At 43.7% G+C, this 19,182-nt stretch overlaps 2 protein-coding genes and 1 pseudogene across 6 annotated transcripts in view; 2 read left to right on the forward strand and 1 right to left on the reverse strand.

The window, feature by feature from the left end:
- SNX25 (sorting nexin 25) overlaps positions 1-17,398 on the forward strand; it is a 113,368-nt gene extending 95,970 nt beyond the window's left edge. For 2 of the 5 annotated variants that reach the window (XM_022570967.3, XM_022570968.2), the window contains 7 exons: positions 427-540; positions 4,551-4,715; positions 6,489-6,606; positions 10,356-10,422; positions 13,262-13,443; positions 13,709-13,809; positions 14,223-17,398. In XM_022570967.3, coding sequence (XP_022426675.2) covers positions 427-540; positions 4,551-4,715; positions 6,489-6,606; positions 10,356-10,422; positions 13,262-13,443; positions 13,709-13,809; positions 14,223-14,303 — 828 coding nt within the window. In that variant the 3' untranslated portion in view covers positions 14,304-17,398. Of the gene's footprint in view, positions 1-426; positions 541-4,550; positions 4,716-6,488; positions 6,607-10,355; positions 10,423-10,499; positions 13,444-13,708; positions 13,810-14,222 lie in introns of those variants that run through there. The other 3 variants (XR_002644187.3, XM_022570969.3, XM_022570971.3) reach the window with 3 other exon arrangements.
- On the forward strand, positions 6,656-10,362 carry LOC149744428 (uncharacterized; annotated as a pseudogene).
- Positions 7,038-19,182, reverse strand: part of LRP2BP (LRP2 binding protein) — a 46,945-nt gene continuing 34,800 nt past the window's right edge. The window contains exon 8 of the mRNA XM_089903656.1: positions 7,038-17,771. Coding sequence (XP_089759782.1) covers positions 17,706-17,771 — 66 coding nt within the window. The 3' untranslated portion in view covers positions 7,038-17,705. The remainder of the gene's footprint in view (positions 17,772-19,182) is intronic.

Consider the following 19,182-nt stretch of genomic DNA (forward strand, 5'->3'; position numbering starts at 1 on the left):
AATCTACAACCTGAGTTATTCTTTCTTTCCATGGTCTTCTTTTGTCAACCCTGATAACTTTTTACAGAGATGTTGTAAACAGAGCACATTCTAAGAGAAAAGTTCTTGCTGGGAGCCACGTGTCCGTACCCCACACACTGTGCTCCGTGCCTGTAGTGCAGACCCACCTTCCCAGCCCAGCTCCACAATTTCCAGCTTCCAGGCATTTGTAAGTCCAGGGACAGGCGTTAGCTTTTTTCGTCACATGTCCTGTTCCTCCGGATTCCTTGAGCCTGGTTAGAACAGGGAGGTTTTCAAGGTCTTCAGTCTCAGAGGAACCTAGTATAGGAAGAGGATACTCGGTTTGTTCTTATTAAAAATCTAAAATTTTTTTAAAGATTTAAATGTAATTTCAATATACTAACATTTAATTTTTTTCCCTCACAGTGTTTCCCTTCTTTAAAAAAAGTCCAGTTGCCTTCTCTTAGCAAGCTGCCTTTCAAATCTGTAGATCAAAAGTTTATGGAAAAGTCAAAGAATCAATTAAATAAGTTTTTACAGGTAAGCAAACTTTCTGGATATGGGAGGAAAATTAGTTATTTGGGGGTTATTGGGGGTTATTGAACCGTCATCATTCTCAGAGTTTGCCTGTTTGCTTCCTGTTCTCACAGGTCAGGACAGATCCTCAAAATATCTTTGGTTTTGGGTTCTGGGGTTCGTTTGTTTTTTTGGTGATACATGTATGTATATGTGTGTATATATATGTATACTCTACAGACAGAAAATGCAGATACCATGTGTACGGCTTTCTCCAGTTTCACAAACTGGACACACCCTCATAACTAGCACCTAGTCCCAGAGACAGTGTCACCAGTCCCGCCAGCGTCACCACAGGTGACCGTGGTCCCGACTCACGACCACGCGCTTACAGCTGGTTTTGAACTTCACATGAGTGGAGTCACAGGGCGTGGACCCCCTTCACTCAGGATCGTGGGTCTGAGGTCCTCCCATAGGGCTGTTTCAGTTGCAGACCGTTCTTTGATTTCATTTTTGTTCTCGTTTTCATTGTTGAATGAGCTTCTCCTGGCGTGAAACCCCTGCAGTCTGTTCGTGCTCTTGTTGATGGGCATTGGGAGAGTTTCCAGGTGGAGGCTATTAATAAGCTGTCAGTGCTTGTCTTTTGGTGAATAGCTGCTGGGGAATCCCTAGGCATTTGGGGTTTTCAGTTTTTGTGAGTGGTCGTAGCGGTTTGTACACTCTCACCAGCGGCATGCAGGCTTCTGTTCACTCCACACTGGATGGTTTCTTTTGTTAAAGTTGTGTCTGCTCTTCTGTCGTGTTGCCTATCTTTTCCATATCGCTTTGCAGGAGTTTCGTGTGTGTTTTGGTTGTGCATCTCTTGTCAGAGCAGATGTGCTGTGGCTATCTTCTTTCTGTGGGTTGCCTTTTCAGTCTCTTAATGAGCATAAGTTCTCAATTTTAATTTAGTCCAGTTTATCCATTTTTTTTCCTTTTGTGGTGAATGCCTTTTGTGCTTGTAGAGAAATCCTTGCCTACTGCAAGGTTCTAAAGATAGTTTCCTTATTTCCTCTAAACGCATAACTGGTTTCTTTCACTCTATCTTTAGAACATAAGACCGGACAAAGGTATACTGTCTCCAGTAGCAAACCACTCTTTATTTTTTCCTTAGCTGGGGCCTCTGTATTCAGGGTATAGTTAAGTTGCTCACACCACGGCCCCCAAAGCCCGTATAGTTCTCGGGGGGCATGGACCTTTGCCTTGTGAAACACTTTTTGCCAATGCGGTAGTAGCTAGAAGTCCTGAGACTTAATAACGGATGTTGCCAAATTCTTAGTAAAGGTTATGTTATATTCAGTTGGACCAGGGTGTGAATCATAGTTAAAGTAGGTACATTTTAGCTAGAGTTCCCTTGCAAGTGTTCCTAACTATTTTTCCCTCATGTATTCATCTCTTTCTAAATATATATGTATTTTTTATAAATATATATATGTGTGTGTGTGTGTATATATATATATATATGTATATATTTCCCTCAGGAAATAAAATAATTGCACCTTTGAAAAACTTTCCGAGTTTAATTATGGCAGAGCTGGGATAGAGAATCATTAATGTTTAAATGCTATTACAGGAGAGAACTTAAAACTGAAATATTACCCTCTCGTTGCTGATTCAGAACATCTAGGAAATATTAAACCCACTCAAGCATTGTACCTCATTAAACTGTTCAGATGAACTAAAGGTCTTGTTTGTGAAACGAATATGTATTATTCAAAATCCAAGCTTGTGAAGCCCCACGTGTGTAGCTCTGGGATCTTGCAGCTAATGCTTCCGTTTCCTTCCAGCCTCTGCTGTTGGGGGAGGGAGGGTCTCGGGTTGTCTGGCGCTTCCAGCCCTTCAGCTGCCTTTCCAATTGTGCTGCAGAGACCGGGGTGCCCCCTGCACTTTTGGGGATGCAGGGAGGGGTCACTCGTGCCCCTGTTGGGTTGCTGGTGATGGAAATGGGTTAGTGATGCCTGCCCTGGTGCCAAGAGAAGCATGTGCTCTGCGCTGCCAGTAGGTGGCGTGGGCGAGGCTGGGGGCGGGGACCATCTATCTGCCTGAAGAGGTGGAAGGGGCATCTCAAGGGGCCATTTGTCTTTTGATCAAGAGGACTGTAAGTCAGAAAGTAATGGTTTAAATTGCTTTTCATTTCCTCAAAGACTTCATGTGAAAGTGCTCACTATTTAATAACTCCAGGTAGATTACACAGCAGACTGAAGTTTCAGAATATCCTCCCACCAGCTGCAGACAGGAAAAGCAAGATGCAAAAGGTTTAGTCTGAAAGGCAGATATTATTAGGTCCACAGGACCTTCCAGAAAAGAGGATTCCATTGAGTGTGTGTTTGTGTGAGTACTTATATATGACACATGGTTCCCTTCAAGGTATAGTGATAATAGATAATAATCCAGCCAGTCGTCCCTCGCACACAGGCAGCTTACTCTAGCCGTCCCCGCAGTAGTGCGGCACCCACTTCTGGGTGTGCACGTGCTGTTCGCTCTTCCTGGAACGTTTTACTCTCCTCCTCTAACACTGACTAGTCCTCTTAGAGACTCCACCTGCGTAGGACAACGTGCTCTAAGCCTTTGGGGGGAAGGAGTGGGAATTAGGATTATATTCTCAGCTTGAAGATGTGATAAAATCCCAATTACACCTTGCCCCATAGACATAATCTTGGAGAACATTTCTAAGTTCTCATACATGTTCAATTTGGTTACTTTCCCTCATGATAGAATATAACTTAGTCCAAAGACTTGTCATCCTTCATGATTTCCTTAGTTACGTTGATTGCATTATTTGAGACTTAGCATTGGTTATCATTTGCTACTATTTGATAAAAGAGTGCTGGAGTGGAGATTAGCTAAAGGAGATCAAGGTGCAGGGAGGCTGTCTCACTCCTAACCCACCCTCACGTGCAGCTGAGCATCTAATGCTCTACAAAAGGAATAAAGGCTCGGGGGCCTGCCTGGGAAGGCAGTAGTGACCCCAACTGCCTGTCCCCTAAATCTCCTTCCCCACGTCTGAGGCAGAACCTCCATCTTCAGGCCAGTCTTCCGCAGGACACAGGAAGCTGACAACCACTGGAATGCGGGGGGGGCGGTGCCCGGGACCCCCGTCCCCAGTGTGGCACTATTGGGCATGCTCGGAGGTGCTTTTCTAGGGAGGGTCACAGGGTTTATCAGATTTCAAGCTTCGTCTGAGCAAACATAATGTGAACGTCATGGACCAACTCCTCTGGGACCAGAATGTAGCCTGTTCTCCCAGCAGAGAGGGTTCTGCCATCAGAACCCCAGTGTTCCAGCCCCCCAGGGAGTTACATCATCCATGGGGCAGGATTTCTCATTGGTTTATTTATTCCTAAACCCTGTATCTGTGAGCACCAGACATTTACACGTTCTTGTGGTCACATTGTTAATTTTCCTGTCTTATCAGTAGCACTTGCTTCATACGTCAACTTGATGCACATTCTCCTTTCCTTTCTCCTAAGGCCAGAGAACTTGAGCACATTTCCAGTTTATGGGCCGATAAAAAGAGTTATAAAATTATGTGAGCATACGCTGCCCGGGGAAGGTGGAGCACAGGGACAGAAAACTCCTGGTGCCAGGCAGTTACCACCACGTGACAACCCAAAGCTCTTTTTTCAGCTCATGTACAAAGTCCGCACGCACGTAGCCATGAAAGGGTTGGGTGGGATCCTTGTGTAGTGTGCGGAAAACACCCGTGACTTTCGAAGGCGGCAGCCCCCGGACCTGCAGGCGGTTTGCACAGTGGGACTTCACGTCGCCCTGAGCACGAGCAGGGCGCTCCAGTTAACCCCCAGAGTGCAGTTTGCCATCAAGCTCGGTGAGAACTCATCTAATATATTTTATTTCAGGAGGAAAGGGAAGTGGTTTTAGGTTCAGAATTACGATGAAAGTAAATTTCCCGGGACAGTCAACTATGCCTTCACTCCTCGTGGCTCCCAGCTCACAGACGAACCACGCAGGAGGCATTAATCCTCTTTCTCCCACAGAATCTGCTTTCAGATGAAAGACTGTGTCAGAGTGAAGCACTTTATGCCTTTTTGAGCCCTTCTCCTGACTACCTCAAGGTTATTGACGTGCAGGGGAAGAAGTCCACTTTTTCATTATCCTCATTTCTGGAAAGACTCCCTCGCGACTTCTTCTCCCATCAGGAGGTGAGCTGTCTGAAGGTTGTATGTTTTTGAAGCATATTTAAGCACACGTCTTCTGGAGGCTGTTTGATGTGGCAGGTGTTTGTGGAAGGCCTGCTACAGATGGGGAGGAAGCAAATACCTTGAGTCACCATTGCTGTCATATTTGGGGACAGGGTTGATAACAAGGTAGGTGAGTGGCATGTGAATGGAGGTTCTGTGGGAGGCCCTCTGCGGAAGGTGGCCTGGCCGGCGCCCGGGACGGGGGCCGGCACCGCAGAGGGCTTGGAGCTAACGTTGAGGTTCGGGAGCAGAGGGTGCGTGTGCGGAACAGTCAGCAGGTCTTTGGGCCGAGGGGGGGCTTCGGGAGCGTGCGCTGAAAGAAATGAGGCCGAGGGTAGGAGGAGGGGCAAGGCCGCCGCGCTGAGGAGTTTAGGTTTTATCTGAGGAAATGGAAAGCCGTGTCACGTCCTGAAGCAAGATGCACCTCGCAGTGATGCGGGTGGGTGAAGGAGTGAATAGACAGGCTGCAGACATTTGCCATCTCATACCTGGCCCTCGGGCTTCCCTCCAGGGGCCCCTTACTTGGCTGAGGCCTGCGGCCCCTCGTTTGGCTCTCCAACAAGCTGCACGAGACCATCTCCGAAATGTGGCGTCTCCTTAGTTCAATGCCAGACGCCACCGCCTCTTCACCAGAATTGGTTTAACGAGCTTGAACAGAAGGAAGTAACCGTGGAAAGGAGCGTCTGCTTTGCCGCGTCCTGAGCTGGAGCAGAGCCCGCGAACCACAGGGGTTCGTCTGCCTGCCTGCCTCCCTCCTGGGCACCTCCCCGCCTCTTTCCTGCACGCCACACGTGTCACGTCTGGCCGTACTTGGCCCCTCCCCTCCGTCACCTCCCGTTTATCCCCGCACCTCTTGGGATTCACCCTGTGGCCAAGTCACTCCGGGAAACTGCTCTCGGAAGGAGGAAGGCCAGTGGCCGACCGGCAGCCTCCTGCAGCCTCTGATGCTGCTGGACGTGCAGTGAAGCCGTGAAGCTGGGGGTGCCCCTCCGGCCGCTGACTTCTCAGCCCTCTGCTCTGCTCTGCTCTGCTCGTCACGCCCCCAAGGCCCTGTCGTTGGGCCGCTGCTTGTCCCCGCAGCCTCAGCTGCCCCCCGCACACATCCGAGTGAACTTCCTCAGCTGTCCTTCCACTGCCTAACGTCTGCACCCCTGTTGCAGCTGTTCACCCTGCTTGGAGAAGCAGCCACATGCATGCTGGCCACCTCCCCGCAGAGCTAAGGGCCTCTCAAAGTTGGGATCCACGTCACACTCGTTGGCACTAGCCTGGTGCCTGGCATAAATGAGTTTTCAACGGAAATTTGCTGATACGCAGATCAAGAAGTGAGACTAGCTGAAGTACAGAATAAAAGCTTGAATCAGAGCTTTAAAAATAACTAAATTACTTTAAATTATACATGTCTTTAAAAAAAACAGTGAATTTAAAATATTTCAAGTTAAAAAGCCTTCCCTTTAAAACTCAAAATGGTTAGAAAGCTGTTTTGTTATCTCCGAATTCACTCCTCATTAATACAGTGACAGAGGCTTTTCAAAATTATTTTAGACCTTGAAGGAGGCTTTAGGATCAAGCTATGCCCTGAGTTTAGATACACTTTGGCCTCTTTGTGAAAATGCATAGGTTTCTGCATGTAGGGAAGTTGAAGGATTGTGTGAGGTCGGAATTGGCCGTGGGAGGAGACCGTGTCAGCTTCCTTGGATGAGTGACCTGCTTCCTGTGACTTTACTGTTCCCCCAGGAGGAGGCAGAGGAGGACAGTGACCTGTCAGATTGCGGTGATGACGTGGATGGAAGGAAAGACTCCTTGGCTGAACCATGTTTCATGCTGATTGGGGAGATTTTTGAACTTCGAGGAAGTAAGCTTCTTTATTACTATTCAGTGGTTTTGCTGGTTAAGTGGTTACACACACACACACACACACACACACACACACACACACACACACACACACACACACACACACACACACACACACACACACACACACACAAAATATCCCTTTGTTCCTGAATCAGACATGTATTTATATTCATTCAGCAAATACTTTTACAGGCCAACCAGATACCAAGGCAGGTTCTGAGGACACAACCTTAGGACAGATATCCCTGTACTCATGGAATTTAGGGTCCTGCTTTACCCTGCACCGTGTTCCTCTGTATACAGAAAGCTTGAATGCTTTGAATTTCTTTTTATGTGACTTAGCATAGCCTCATTGCTTCATCACCAAAAGGTATACAAAAGTTAATTTTGCATAGCAGAGGAAGAGCGCTGTTGTTAAAGGTGAATATGTGGCCAGGGACGCAGGGACGCCCGAGCCTTCCTTCAGCCTCCTTTCCTCCCTAGAGGACTGGTCATCCGTGGAGGCGTGGGGGCATTTTGTCCACAGGGGACACTGGCATGTCTGGAAACAGTTTTGGTTGTCACAGCTCGTGGGAGGGCGCCGCTGGCATCTCGTGGGCGGAGGCCAAGGGCTCTGCTAAAGCATCCTCCAGTGCACAGGACAGCCCCACAGCAAAGAGTTATCCTGTCCCAAATGACAGCAGTGCCAAGGTGAGGAATCCTACCCTAATAGTTCCTGAGAGGAGACGTACTTAGAAGAAACAAGAGCAAAAAGAGGATCAGAATACTCTTTTGTTAAGACCTGCGCAAGTGCCTCTCTCCCGAAGCAGTACCGGGGTGAAAGGTCAAACGGTACTTTTTGGCTTTAGTCTTGAGTCCTGAATAGGACTGTCTACCCACCCTCACCTTCCACAGTCCCCAACCTGTAAATGGCGACGCCAGCATACTCGGTCACACCTGGAGCCTCGAGTCCTAGCTAGAGGTGTGCCAGGTGCCTAAAGGCACAGCTGAGCGCCTAGCAGAGGAAGCGCACGAGAGGAGCAGGGTTTCGCAAGGCACAGCAGTGCTCCAACCGGGAGCACGTTGTTCGGAGAACGTCCTGGGCTCTGCCCACTTGGATGAGCATCTTTTCCCTTGGGGCAAAGAAGGTGGGCTGGGAGTTGGTCCTATGCAGGAAGCCGGCTGTGCATTGCTTCTTATTTATATATCCCTTAACATGTCGCTTAAAGAATTCTTCGCAGATGAAGAAACTTCAAGTGCTGTTACAGGCTTGGGCACGTCTTTTATGTCTTCTAGTCCTCGGTATCTTTACAACGATTGATGCATAGTAGGTGATCAATGAAAATGCTTGGATGGATGGATGGATGGATGAATGAATGAATAGGCAAGAAAATTTTCAGTGCCGGGATTGTTTTGGTCATTGAACTTTTTCTTCCTCTAAGCCAAATCTTAAAATAATCAGCAAACACTTTGGGAGCTTATGTTTTAGATACAGCTCCATAGGGGAAACAAACATATCTCAGAGGTAGATTCTTTCTTCAGTGAATTTACAACATAATGGTTTCAAAAATGTAATTCACATTAAGCAATAGACACGAATTCTAAACTCCAGGCAGAGATTTATATATAAGCATGTTCATTTGAGCATAATTACAGTAAGGAAAAATTGGAACTAAGCTAAATTCAGAAATGGGTGATAGTTAAATTAAGAAATATCCACATGATGGAATATCGTCCAACTATTAAGGATCCTTTCAGATGAAAAAGCTATATAGCTGGTCCGACACTTCAAGATGTGTGCTGGTGTTGAACTTGGTTCAGTACAGGCTGGAAAAAACAGTTCTCCCCCAAACCCGGAGGCTGGCTCCTCCACAGTGAAGTCTGCCCATTAAATCATGAGTCCTCCCCATGTCCCACAGAGTCGGTAAGAACGAGGAAGCACCGTCTTGGCCTTGGGTCAGCGTGTTCTCTGCGACACAAAGAGACTGAGAAGCCTGGTGGACGTGTCAGAGGCAGTCAGGGCAGGAGTAGGGCTCCAAGTCCTCTCTGTGGTGTGCATCTCCTCCCTCATGTGCACCTGCTCAGAATATTTGGTTTTGCTAGTGACTTTCCAGAGGGGAGTAAACAGAACATCATTGATAATGAGATGTGATATATTTGCCATCAGCAAAATCCTAGTGTTGCTGCAGCTGCCTCCATGGCTTCGAACGAATGAGTCCTTGGAAAGAATAATGGGGCTATTCTGTGTTGGAGTGGGGGACTAGGGAAGGGTAGGAAAATGTCGTAGAGTCAGGGGCATCAGTGATGGGAGAGAATCTGTAGCAGAGCCGTTTTGGGTTCCTGCTCTAGTTCAGTTTATGAAAATGGACCAGAAGTGTAGCTGTTTTAAACATTTATAACCAGTCACTAGGCTGTCAGGCATTCTTCCTGGAGTTGCTCGTGTCCCCAGACCCTCTGGGTCTGAGCTACCTGTCTGCTGCCTGAGAAAGGTGGAGCGAAGTTCTCATCCCTGCCAGACACACCCCTCCCAGCCGGGACGCCAGCGTCAGATGGGCACGCCTGCAGCGCGCTCTGAATTCCATCAACACTTAGGGCACTTCTGAGGCGTGGTCCTGACCCCAGGACTTGACACTTACTTGAAGGATTACCACCACTGCACCTGGACACTTAGATCCATTTTTAAAGTTAGAAATGACTTGAGAATGTGTTAAAGTCTAGCACCAAGTGTGTGTTAACTGTTGATTTCTGTTTGGGTGCCTTCCCTTGTACAGAGGTGTTTGTGAATTTACTCCTTTTTTTCTTTGGTGCAGGAGTCCTGAATTCTTGGCCCCATCATAGCCAAGACATGTGTCACTAAGCGAAACGTTGCAGTGGATGGAAGTGAATATATAAACGGAATATTTGGTTTCGATTCCAATTTGCAGACCAAAAATATCCTCACAGCATTTCTTTGCCTTCTTTTGGTTTATATTCATATTCTACACTTATAACAATGTGTCTCCTAATCTAATGCTAATAGTAAAAGTTTAGATATGTAGGACCCTTCACAAAACTCTTTCACACAAAGTAGTGCCATGACTCTCCAGCAAAACGAAAGTACATGCTAACACTGTCCTTTTCCAGATGAGGAAACTGAGGCTCGGAGAAGGCGATGGTGGCCGCCTGCTCCGGGCGGTGGTGCAGGAGCGATGAGTCCATGGCTCACTCAGAATCCTGGGGCTTCCCAGTCCCCCTTTCTTCCCCCACGGGCATAAAATATATAAAAATGCATGATCTACAAACTACTATTCAAAAGGGAGCAGTTAGACCTATCAATTTGTTAATATTTCAAAATATTTGTCAGCATCTGACTACAGATGCTTCTCATTCAGAGCCGTGTATTAGAACACTGGGTTCAACAAGCCAGGCACAAATCTAAAAGGAATTGCACTGTCTGCTAGTGGAAAACAGACGTCAGTAGCCCGGGGACACATGAAGTGAAGTTTTAGTTCCACTTGCTAGCTCAGCTGTTGTTAGGCATTGAAAAGCTGTAAGAAGTCTTAAGTTTCCTCTCATCAGTTGCAAAGTAGAAAATGAAAGCTGATTCATTTGAGTATTCCTGGGCAGAAGTTTGCTAACCTAGACCCAAATTCTGTGGATATCAAAGCCCCTTAGTGTCCAGACTTGGATTGAGTGACGTGGTTAAGATTTATGCTTTGTGCTGCTATGAAAATGTCACGATTGTGATAGCCTGTGGTAATGCTTTTCCTCTGATTTATATTTTAGTGTTTAAATGGGTGAGAAGAACATTAATTGCTCTCGTTCAGGTCACTTTCGGAAGAACCATCAACAAGTGAGTTGCACGAAACTAATGTTTGAATTCATGCCCTAGCCTTTGCCTTAATAGTCCAATTACATCCCCAACTAAAGGTGTTTTCGTTTCTCTTTTTATTTCTGATACGATTCTAAGATTGGATAGGGAAGCAGATTTCTACAAGACTGTCTCCTCCAGAATGCGCGGTGCACCAGATAACAAGCTTGGGCTGGCTCTGGCAGGCTGGTTGGCGAGGGTCAGAAGATTGTTCTGGAAAGTTCTCTGTTGACCATGATGACTGGTTTTAATATCTTGGGTACAGCGTTTTTTTATCACATGATGTGGATCAGTTTAAGGCTTAGACTCTGAGCCAAAATGAAAGTAGGATGAGCATCGCACGGCAGGTATTTATTTGAAGGGAAATGCAAACCATATATTTTTTTTAGAGTTGGGGTGATATTAAAATAGTAATTCCTCGTTAGTTGATAGCTAGGTATCCATGAGGGGTGTGTGTACCCTATAACACTATTATAAGCCATATGTGTATTCTGAATTGTATCACGTTACCCATATCCCTAAGGGTTATCCTCTATGCCCAGTACCCAGTGCTTACGAGGCTGTAGCATTATGACTTCCCCACACAAAAACTGGGAGTCAACTGCTAAAACTAAGGGGAAAAGAAAATCTAAACTAAACAAGCCCCATATTATATTTTTATTCAGTTGCAAATAGAATATATTTTCCTTGTGGTCATAAACCAAAATTTACTTCTGTTTATTTCTAAGCTTTTTTAAAAAATGGTGGGGCTTCCCTGGTGGCGCAGCGGTTGAGGGTACGCCTGCCGATGCAGGGGACACGGGTTCGTGCCCCGGTCCGGGAAGATCCCACATGCCGCGGAGCGGCTGGGCCCGTGAGCCATGGCCGCTGAGCCTGCGCATCCGGAGCCTGTGCTCCGCGACGGGAGAGGCCACAACAGTGAGAGGCCAGTGTACCACAGGAAAAAAAAAAAAAAAAAAAAATGGAGTTAGTGGCTTGTTTAGTTGACTTTTAGTATCGTGGGCTTTTAAGCGGAAAAATGCCCTGTTTAACTTACAGTTTCAGTCTGAGGCAAACCTCTTAACCTTAGTACCGACAGGCCTTGGATGAAGAAGTTTTCAAAATGGCCCTATTTTTCTCAGAACTCCAGACTCGCTAACTTATTTTCTTTTTCAGTTTCAGAAAATCACGCATACATTCCCTGCTCCTATTTATGATACTGGCCCTTAATTTTAAGATGAGCAGCTGTGGTTTGAGAGTGGTGAATACATTAGGCGGGGGAGGGGCACCACGTAGGGAATTTTCAGGCTGTGGGTTTCAGTGGGCTTTCTTTTCAGGTAGAGAAATTACGGAGCATCTGGCCCTGTGCTGTTTTGCCTCAGGCAGACGAGGACACATCATAAAATTACGTAGCAGCACAATACGTGCCTCTCGCCTTCTGCCAACTGTAATTTCACATCCCAGAATTGCTGCAAAAGCTTCCTCCAGTTTTGGCTAATACAAAGTCAGACCTAAGTTGATAGAAAATGCTTAGGTGATGGCCTTTGGTAAGTCACTCACCTAATTTTAAGTTGCAAACTGAAATTTTCCTTCTTCATTTCTTCACACAGTGCTGGTGAGTAACCCAAAGACTACAGGCAAAACAAGCTGTGTTTTTGTGTAGATTTTTACTTAGGCAGGTCAGCAGGTTCTCAAAGCCAAAGCCCCATTGAATTAATAAAATTATTTTATTTGATCTAGATATGAATTGCACAGTTCTGAGCAGTATCGGGAAGTATCTTAGGAGACATGCAGTTACAAACAGGATTACCATGGTTCTGACTCACAGTGGAATTTAGACTTCATTGGTGACTAGTTACTGTGTGCAAAGTGCTGGGCTTGAAACATCTATTTCAGATATTATTTCTGAAAACCTCACATTGTCCCTTTAAAAATCTGGTTGGGAAGTCAGATTCTTAAAGGGCTTTTTGATTTATTATTCGTGAATTAAGTTTGAAACTTCAGGTCTTTCTTGCACTAATAGTCCAAGGTGATTCTGCTCCCATTTTCTGCAGAGAGACTTCCCTTCCCAACCTCAGCAGCGCTCCTGGCTCCGTGAACTGTGCTGCTCTCTGCAGCAGTCCAGTGGCTGGCTGGAATTTGATGAAGTAGGGTTTATGGAAGACCTGGGTAACCAGATAAAAGCCGCTTATTTATAACCGTGCAGGTCAAGATCTGCCCGATTTTCACTCCTGTGGGAAGGTGACGTGGCTGGATAGCATACACTCTTTTCAAAGTCCCCCCCTTTGTGGTGAAAGGGGGGGTGTCTTTTCCCCCTTTGCCCCGTGAGCATGTGAGATGTTTCCGGGGTCAGACAACTCTGCCCAGCATCCTCTGCCGTGGCCGCCCCAAGGGACAACTAGTGAAGAAGCGTGGTTCTCCCCAGGACTACCAGAGCTCAGGGAGCTCTTCAGGGAGCTCTTCACGGTCTTTTAAAACGGATTGATGCTTTCAGTTTATACCACTTCATGGAGAAATTAGTATGTTAAGTACCGTGCACAGTTAAGAGTAGTTGCAAGCTTCAAACAAATCAATCTCCTCTCAGTTCTTGCTTTTCCAGATTGAAAGACACCGTGCGGCAAACATTTAGAGAATTCAGTACCAGTGAAAACGTGAGCTCCAGGAATGAATGGCTGTCAGTGTTACCAAAATAAAAAAAAACTTTCCGAGCCAGAGTTTAAAAATCCAATTCCTAGTTTATTCAGCAAACGCTTATCTTAACCTACCCATTGATAAATGCCTTGTGAGAATAGAGAATAAGATTTTTAAAAACCTCATCCAAGAAATATTTTGCTCTTGAAAGACAACTCCGGGACGCAGTGGACTGGGCTCTCAGCGAGCAAATGGTGGTCTACTACATCGGCGCTCTCCGGGATGCTTTGTGGCCCGGTGGGAATTTGGCACCTCCGAACACAATCCCAAGTGAAGAGCAAAGCCAGGAAACAAAGCGGAGAGCACAGCAGAAGCTGCTTGAAAACATTCCAGGTGAGGCCTGGGCTCTGACCCTGAAAGTCACATGAAAAGGGAGTGTTGATGGCCCTTCTCCTTTTTCACTTATAGTTTGTATAAATGCCTTATATTGAAAAATTCTACATTTTCTCCTTAAACATTGGAAAGAGCTGATCACTCATGTTCCTCGCGTCTGCGTGCCTTTACGTGCTGTGTGTGCGTATGTCGTAGCCCCTCACTGAAGGTCCGTGCAGGGTGCACTTCATCAATAGCAGCGTGGAATATAAACTTAATTTTTCAGATATGCTTCAGAGCCTTGTTGGACAGCAAAATGCCCGTCATGGTATAATAAAAATATTCAACGCACTGCAAGAAACGAGAGCCAATAAGCATCTGTTATATGTGAGTAACTTAAAGCCTCCCAGAGGATTCAGTTTCTTCAGTTGTACGTTTCTGTTCATATACGGGGGTAGATTTTAACTCTTTATATGCTTAATCATTCAGAATGATTGTAACTCTGAACCCATTTTCTCTGCTTCATTTTTGTTCAATTTGGGTAAAAAAAATACCCGCCTGTGGGTGCGGCATCCCCCTCCTCGCCTGCTGGCTGTTTCTCTCAACGTGTGCTGTAACATTTCTGCCTGAGTGCTTGGCTTGCTTATTTCAGCAAACTGTTTCCCAGTAGTCTGATAATTCTGTTGCTGGTTATAACGGACCGTGAAATAAATCAATCTGATGCTAAATGGAGTTTATAGAATACTAATTCCTTTTAACCCTTAGAGAAAAAGACATTTTTTTTTTCTTTCTTGGTTCAGGTGCTGATGGAACTGCTGCTAATTGAATTGTGTCCTGAGCTGAGAACTCACTTAGATGAACTTAAGGCTTGTCAGGTTTGAGACTCCACAAATAAACCATCAGAGAAATGTCTGTAATAATAGACATGAAACATTTTCCTCTTTTCCACAGAGGGCTTGACTGAGAACCATACCGATCTTTTAGTTACCTCCCTCTTGTTCTATGTGAATTAAGCAGAATTGGGGGGAAAACTTGATGCTGTATATTAGGCAACAGAAAAAAACACTTGTTAATTATTTTTATTTTAATATAAATCCTTTAAAGGTCAACATACTGATTGAAATATAAGTGTTAATATGTGATAAGAACCTAGGAAATATTTTAAATATTTATTAAGTTTTGTTTTAAAGTTTGTTTTAAATGAATTATGAACGTTGTACAGTTGATTTCCTCACTGAGGAGTCTGAACATTCCTCTATTCGTGTGTGTTGAATACTGTTGTGCAATGCTTTGTGTGAAGTTATTGTGAAAATTTTATTGTCTTTATTTTTACCAAAGATTTCCCATAGTTTGAAGCATCTGAAGCAATAAAATATGAAAATGAATCATAGCTCTGCTGTTTAAGACGCTTGTATCTCAAAACAAGTTGAAACACTTAAGATAGTTCAGATACTTATCAAGCGCCTGTAGAAAACATTGCACACGTAAGTACTTCCGTAAGGAAGAATAAAGTTTGTTGCCTTTCTCCAGACACAGAATGAATGTGAAAAATATGATTTTTAGTGTGAACGAGAAGAGCCAAAATTGGTGCTTGAAGTGCTGTTATTAGGGAGGTGGGATGGATGGGCAGGAATGAGATGGGGAAACAAAGAGGAGGGAAGTTACTTCACGCTGTTCAGGACTTGATTGTGTCATCAAGTCTTGGGGACCAGTAGGGGCATTAGGCGAAATCCAGGGTACAGATGTTGCTTTGTTTTTAGTAGTGGGACCATGGACAAGTCACTTAATTTTCCTGGGTTTTACCATTTATTATGCAGTGATAATGAAACACTTTCCCCTTTCTAACCCCCAGGAATATTGAAAGCAAGCCAATTAAGCAGAAATCCAGTTTGAAATCCATGAAAGAAACATACTATGTATATATAAAGTGGTATTAATTATATCATTGTTAGATCATACCTGCTGAGTTCCTGATATGCCAAGTTCTTGATATGAAACATAAGTGCTGAAAGACAAATGGTTAAAAATTAGTAAAGCAAATTTTATCTTTGATATTCTTTTAGCTACAGCTCTTTGATCCTTATTTCAAACCAAGATATTTGATACTTTCGAAAAAACTCAAAGTTGGCTATTTATATGGATAAGAATTATCCTTCATAGGGATGTAGAAAAGACATTCAGAGAAGAGAAGCAGTGTGAAGTCACCAAGCCCCAGGAAATCATAGCAGTTACTAAAAGTGACCATCTTCTGCATAATTAAACCATGGCTGTTAGGACTCCTCAATCCTTAAGAAGTCGTCTTACTTTTTCTAAGTTATCAACTGTAAGGACTCTTACAGAAGTTTTGATTTTTTTTTGAAAAAAGTTAATGACCTTGAAGCTTCACCTCACTTAAAGGGTGACTCCAATCACAGATCAAGGTGTGCACCATGTTGGGAGTAGTGGTAGTTTGCAGGGGCTCACCTGGGCTAGGTTTGCCAGCTTTATGGTAACTAGAGTAAACTGAAATTTTAAATTCTGTGTTGGGTTCACTTAGGACATTTAAGCACAGCATATTACCAAATATGACATGTCAAATTCCTACCTTTAGGATTTCTCAAACCGTGTTTTAATGGCAGTTAAAGTGGCCTTCACTTTGGGGATGTAGAGTGAGCAAGCTATGAAAGTGCTATTACAGTCCCCATACACTGCCTTATTACATTTCTATTTTAAGATTCTTAAAGGCTTAAGGAACTGGATTGAGTTTGGAGAAGAGAATACCGTTGGAAATTCGGATCTTCAAACCACTGAAGGAATGTTCTGTGGATGTTATTAAGAAAACAAGAGCAAAAGCAAGTGGGCTTGTATTGTAGAACGATTTACGTTAGGTTTTATGAAATCTTTTAACGGGCTAGAGACATGGAAATGTTGTTACTGGGGAAGAAGAGAGTCTTCAGCAGAGATTTTAAAAGCAAAGGAATGGGTTTCAGGGATTATTTAAGTTTCTACTCTAAGATTTAAAGGAGAAGTATATGGCCTATGTTTGTCTTTAGATACAGGGAAGAAATTTCAACAAAGTGAAGTTCAAATAATATAGACAAACCAGAACATAAAACAAGAGCAAGTAGTTTTGTCCCATATAATACTTCTTTAGTGACAGGCACCTACATATTAATTGCATTTTCCCAGTGCTAAGACTAGATCTTATAAATCACTTTGGAAAGGATGGTTGTGATTTTTAAAATAAAGCCATAACATTTACAAAGAAGGTGTTGTTCAGGTATCTTAAACGTTATTTTCAATATCTGTTTCACAGATGTATATTTCTTTAGAATCTTTTGCATATGGATTCTATTTTTACTGTCGGATTTTGCCTCTGTAGATGTAATTGATAAGGAAAGCCTCTTGCTAATTTAACAGTTTAGTTATAGTTATATTGGTAGATGATTTGAAATTTTATCTTGTTTTGAAATACATTGAGGGTTTTTAAAATGTAGAAAAGGACCTGAAGCACAGAGAAACATCTTGTTTTAATTGATTACCAGGAACATAGCAGTTTTACTCATTAAGATGTTTAGGGGAAGATATGGAAAGGCAAGATTGTAAGCAATTTCTTAAACCCACTTATTTTGAAATTTAGATTTTTAATTTTCAATTTGGAATTTTCTATTTTAGAAGTCTTCGATGACTGAAATAAAATTAAAAGTTATTCAAAATTCACAACACTAAGGATTAAAGAAATTTAAAGAATTAAACTTCAGATTTTTTAAAATAAGTTTGTAGCATTTATACTTCTGAAGTTATTAAAGCTAAGATGACACTAAGTCTTTCAGGACACTATTTAAGAAAGGAAAAAAATACTTGCTTTATGGAATGGTTTTCAATATTTGACATGGTCTTGGTCAGTCTCTAGCCTAAGAGCTGGATCTCTGAAGACTCTTCCTGCAGTTCGATCCTGTAGCTACGTTTCAAGTTGCAACATTTTACAAATTCAAGAGGGGTGGGATGGCGGGGTGGGATAGGGAGGGTCGGAGGGAGACACAAGAGGGAGGAGATATGGGGATATATGTATACGTATAGCTGATTCACTTTGTTATACAGCAGAAACTAACACACCATTGTAAAGCAATTATATTCCAATAAAGATGTTAAAAAAAAAGAATGAAGGTAACCTGTCATCAGTAAAATACCCAGGATAATGTAACATGGGAGAGCGAAAACAAACATAGCTATTATAAAAATTATAAAAATACACACATTCTAAGTTGTTAGGATCGATGATCTTTGTTGAAATACATTGTAGTCTAAATTCTCTGACGAATAAGTAAAGTGTGAAGTTCATCTGCCAATGAAGGATTCAGACAACAAGCCTTAAAAATCAAAGAAAAAGTTTAGACATATTTTGAATTGTTGGATCTTTTGTTTTTAAGAAATAGAGTGCAATGATTTAAGGGAATTTCATAGTTATACATTTCTATTCTGATTTCTTAATTAGGGAGATTCAAGTTAACCTGTGCAAAGTATTAGTAGATCATAACTAAAAATAACCATGCTATTATCCTTTGGGAGAGAAAATTCTCAGTGCTAAAAATAATGGATTTACACACTGATAGTATTCTAAGTTATGAATTATCAAAATAAGTAAAATAGAAAGCGTTAACATTTGGCCTCAAACCTGTTATGTGAATAGCAGCATGTATAATTTTTTAAACATATGATATTGTTATGCCTAAATTAGCAATAAGGTGCATAATTTCATAGTATGCCAGGAATTTGAAAGACAGAAGTTACCTCATCCAGACCTTACTCCATGCAGAAACTGTCCCTTTTAGTACCCATGACAGTTGGTTACCAGATGTTTGCTTGCTTGTTTCTAGTGGCAAGAAGTCAGCACCTTGGCTTCTGCACACGGCGGCCCCCCAAGCTGAGGTGTTGGCACAGCCATTTCACACTAGGTTCAAGGCCTCTACGTGTGGCACCCTATGAGCTAGTCAAACTAGAATAAGCACAAAAGGAAAAAGAATGGGACTTAAACCATTGGTTCTCCTGGTTCTCAGGCCTTCAGACTCAGACTGGAACTAAACCACCAGCTCTTCTGAGTCTCCCAGCTTGCAGATGACAGACAGTCTCTGCAGTCCCCATAATCATGTACAAATTAGTATATATAGGGGATGAGGATAACATGGCAGACTAGAAGGACCTGAGCTCACCTCGTCTCACAAAAACACCAAACTCGCAACTAACTGCTGAAAAGCACTGACGAAAAAAGGTCTAGAACCTACCAAAAAAGATAGTCTACTTCGAAAAACAAAGAAGCCACAACAAGACGGTAGGAGGGTTGTATTCACGATACAATCAAATCCCATATCCACTGGGTAGATGACCCACAAACTGGAAAATAATTATATTGTGAGGTTCTCCCATAGGACTGAGAGTTCTGAGCCCCCATGTCAGGCTCCAGTGGTCTGGCATCGGGAGGAGGAGCCCCCAGAGCATTTGGCTTTGAAGGCCAGCGGGACTTGATTGCAGGAGCTCCAGAGGACTGGGGGAAACAAACACCACTCTTGGAGGGTACACACAAGGTCTCATGTGCACCAGGACCCAGGGGAAAAAGGCGTGACTTAATAGAAGCCTAGGCCAGACTTACCTGCTGGTCTTGGAGGGTCTCCTGGGGGAGGTGGAGGGCAGCTGTGGCTCACCACGGGGACAAGGACACTGCTGGCAGAGGTACTGGGGAGTACTCATCAGCGTGAGGTGTCCTGGAGGCTGCCATTGCACCGC

This window comes from Delphinapterus leucas, chromosome 21, assembly GCF_059928025.1.
Source record: "Delphinapterus leucas isolate spDelLeu-1000000601 "Yukka" chromosome 21, BTC_Dleu_Yukka2, whole genome shotgun sequence".
NCBI classification, from domain to species: domain Eukaryota; kingdom Metazoa; phylum Chordata; class Mammalia; order Artiodactyla; family Monodontidae; genus Delphinapterus; species Delphinapterus leucas.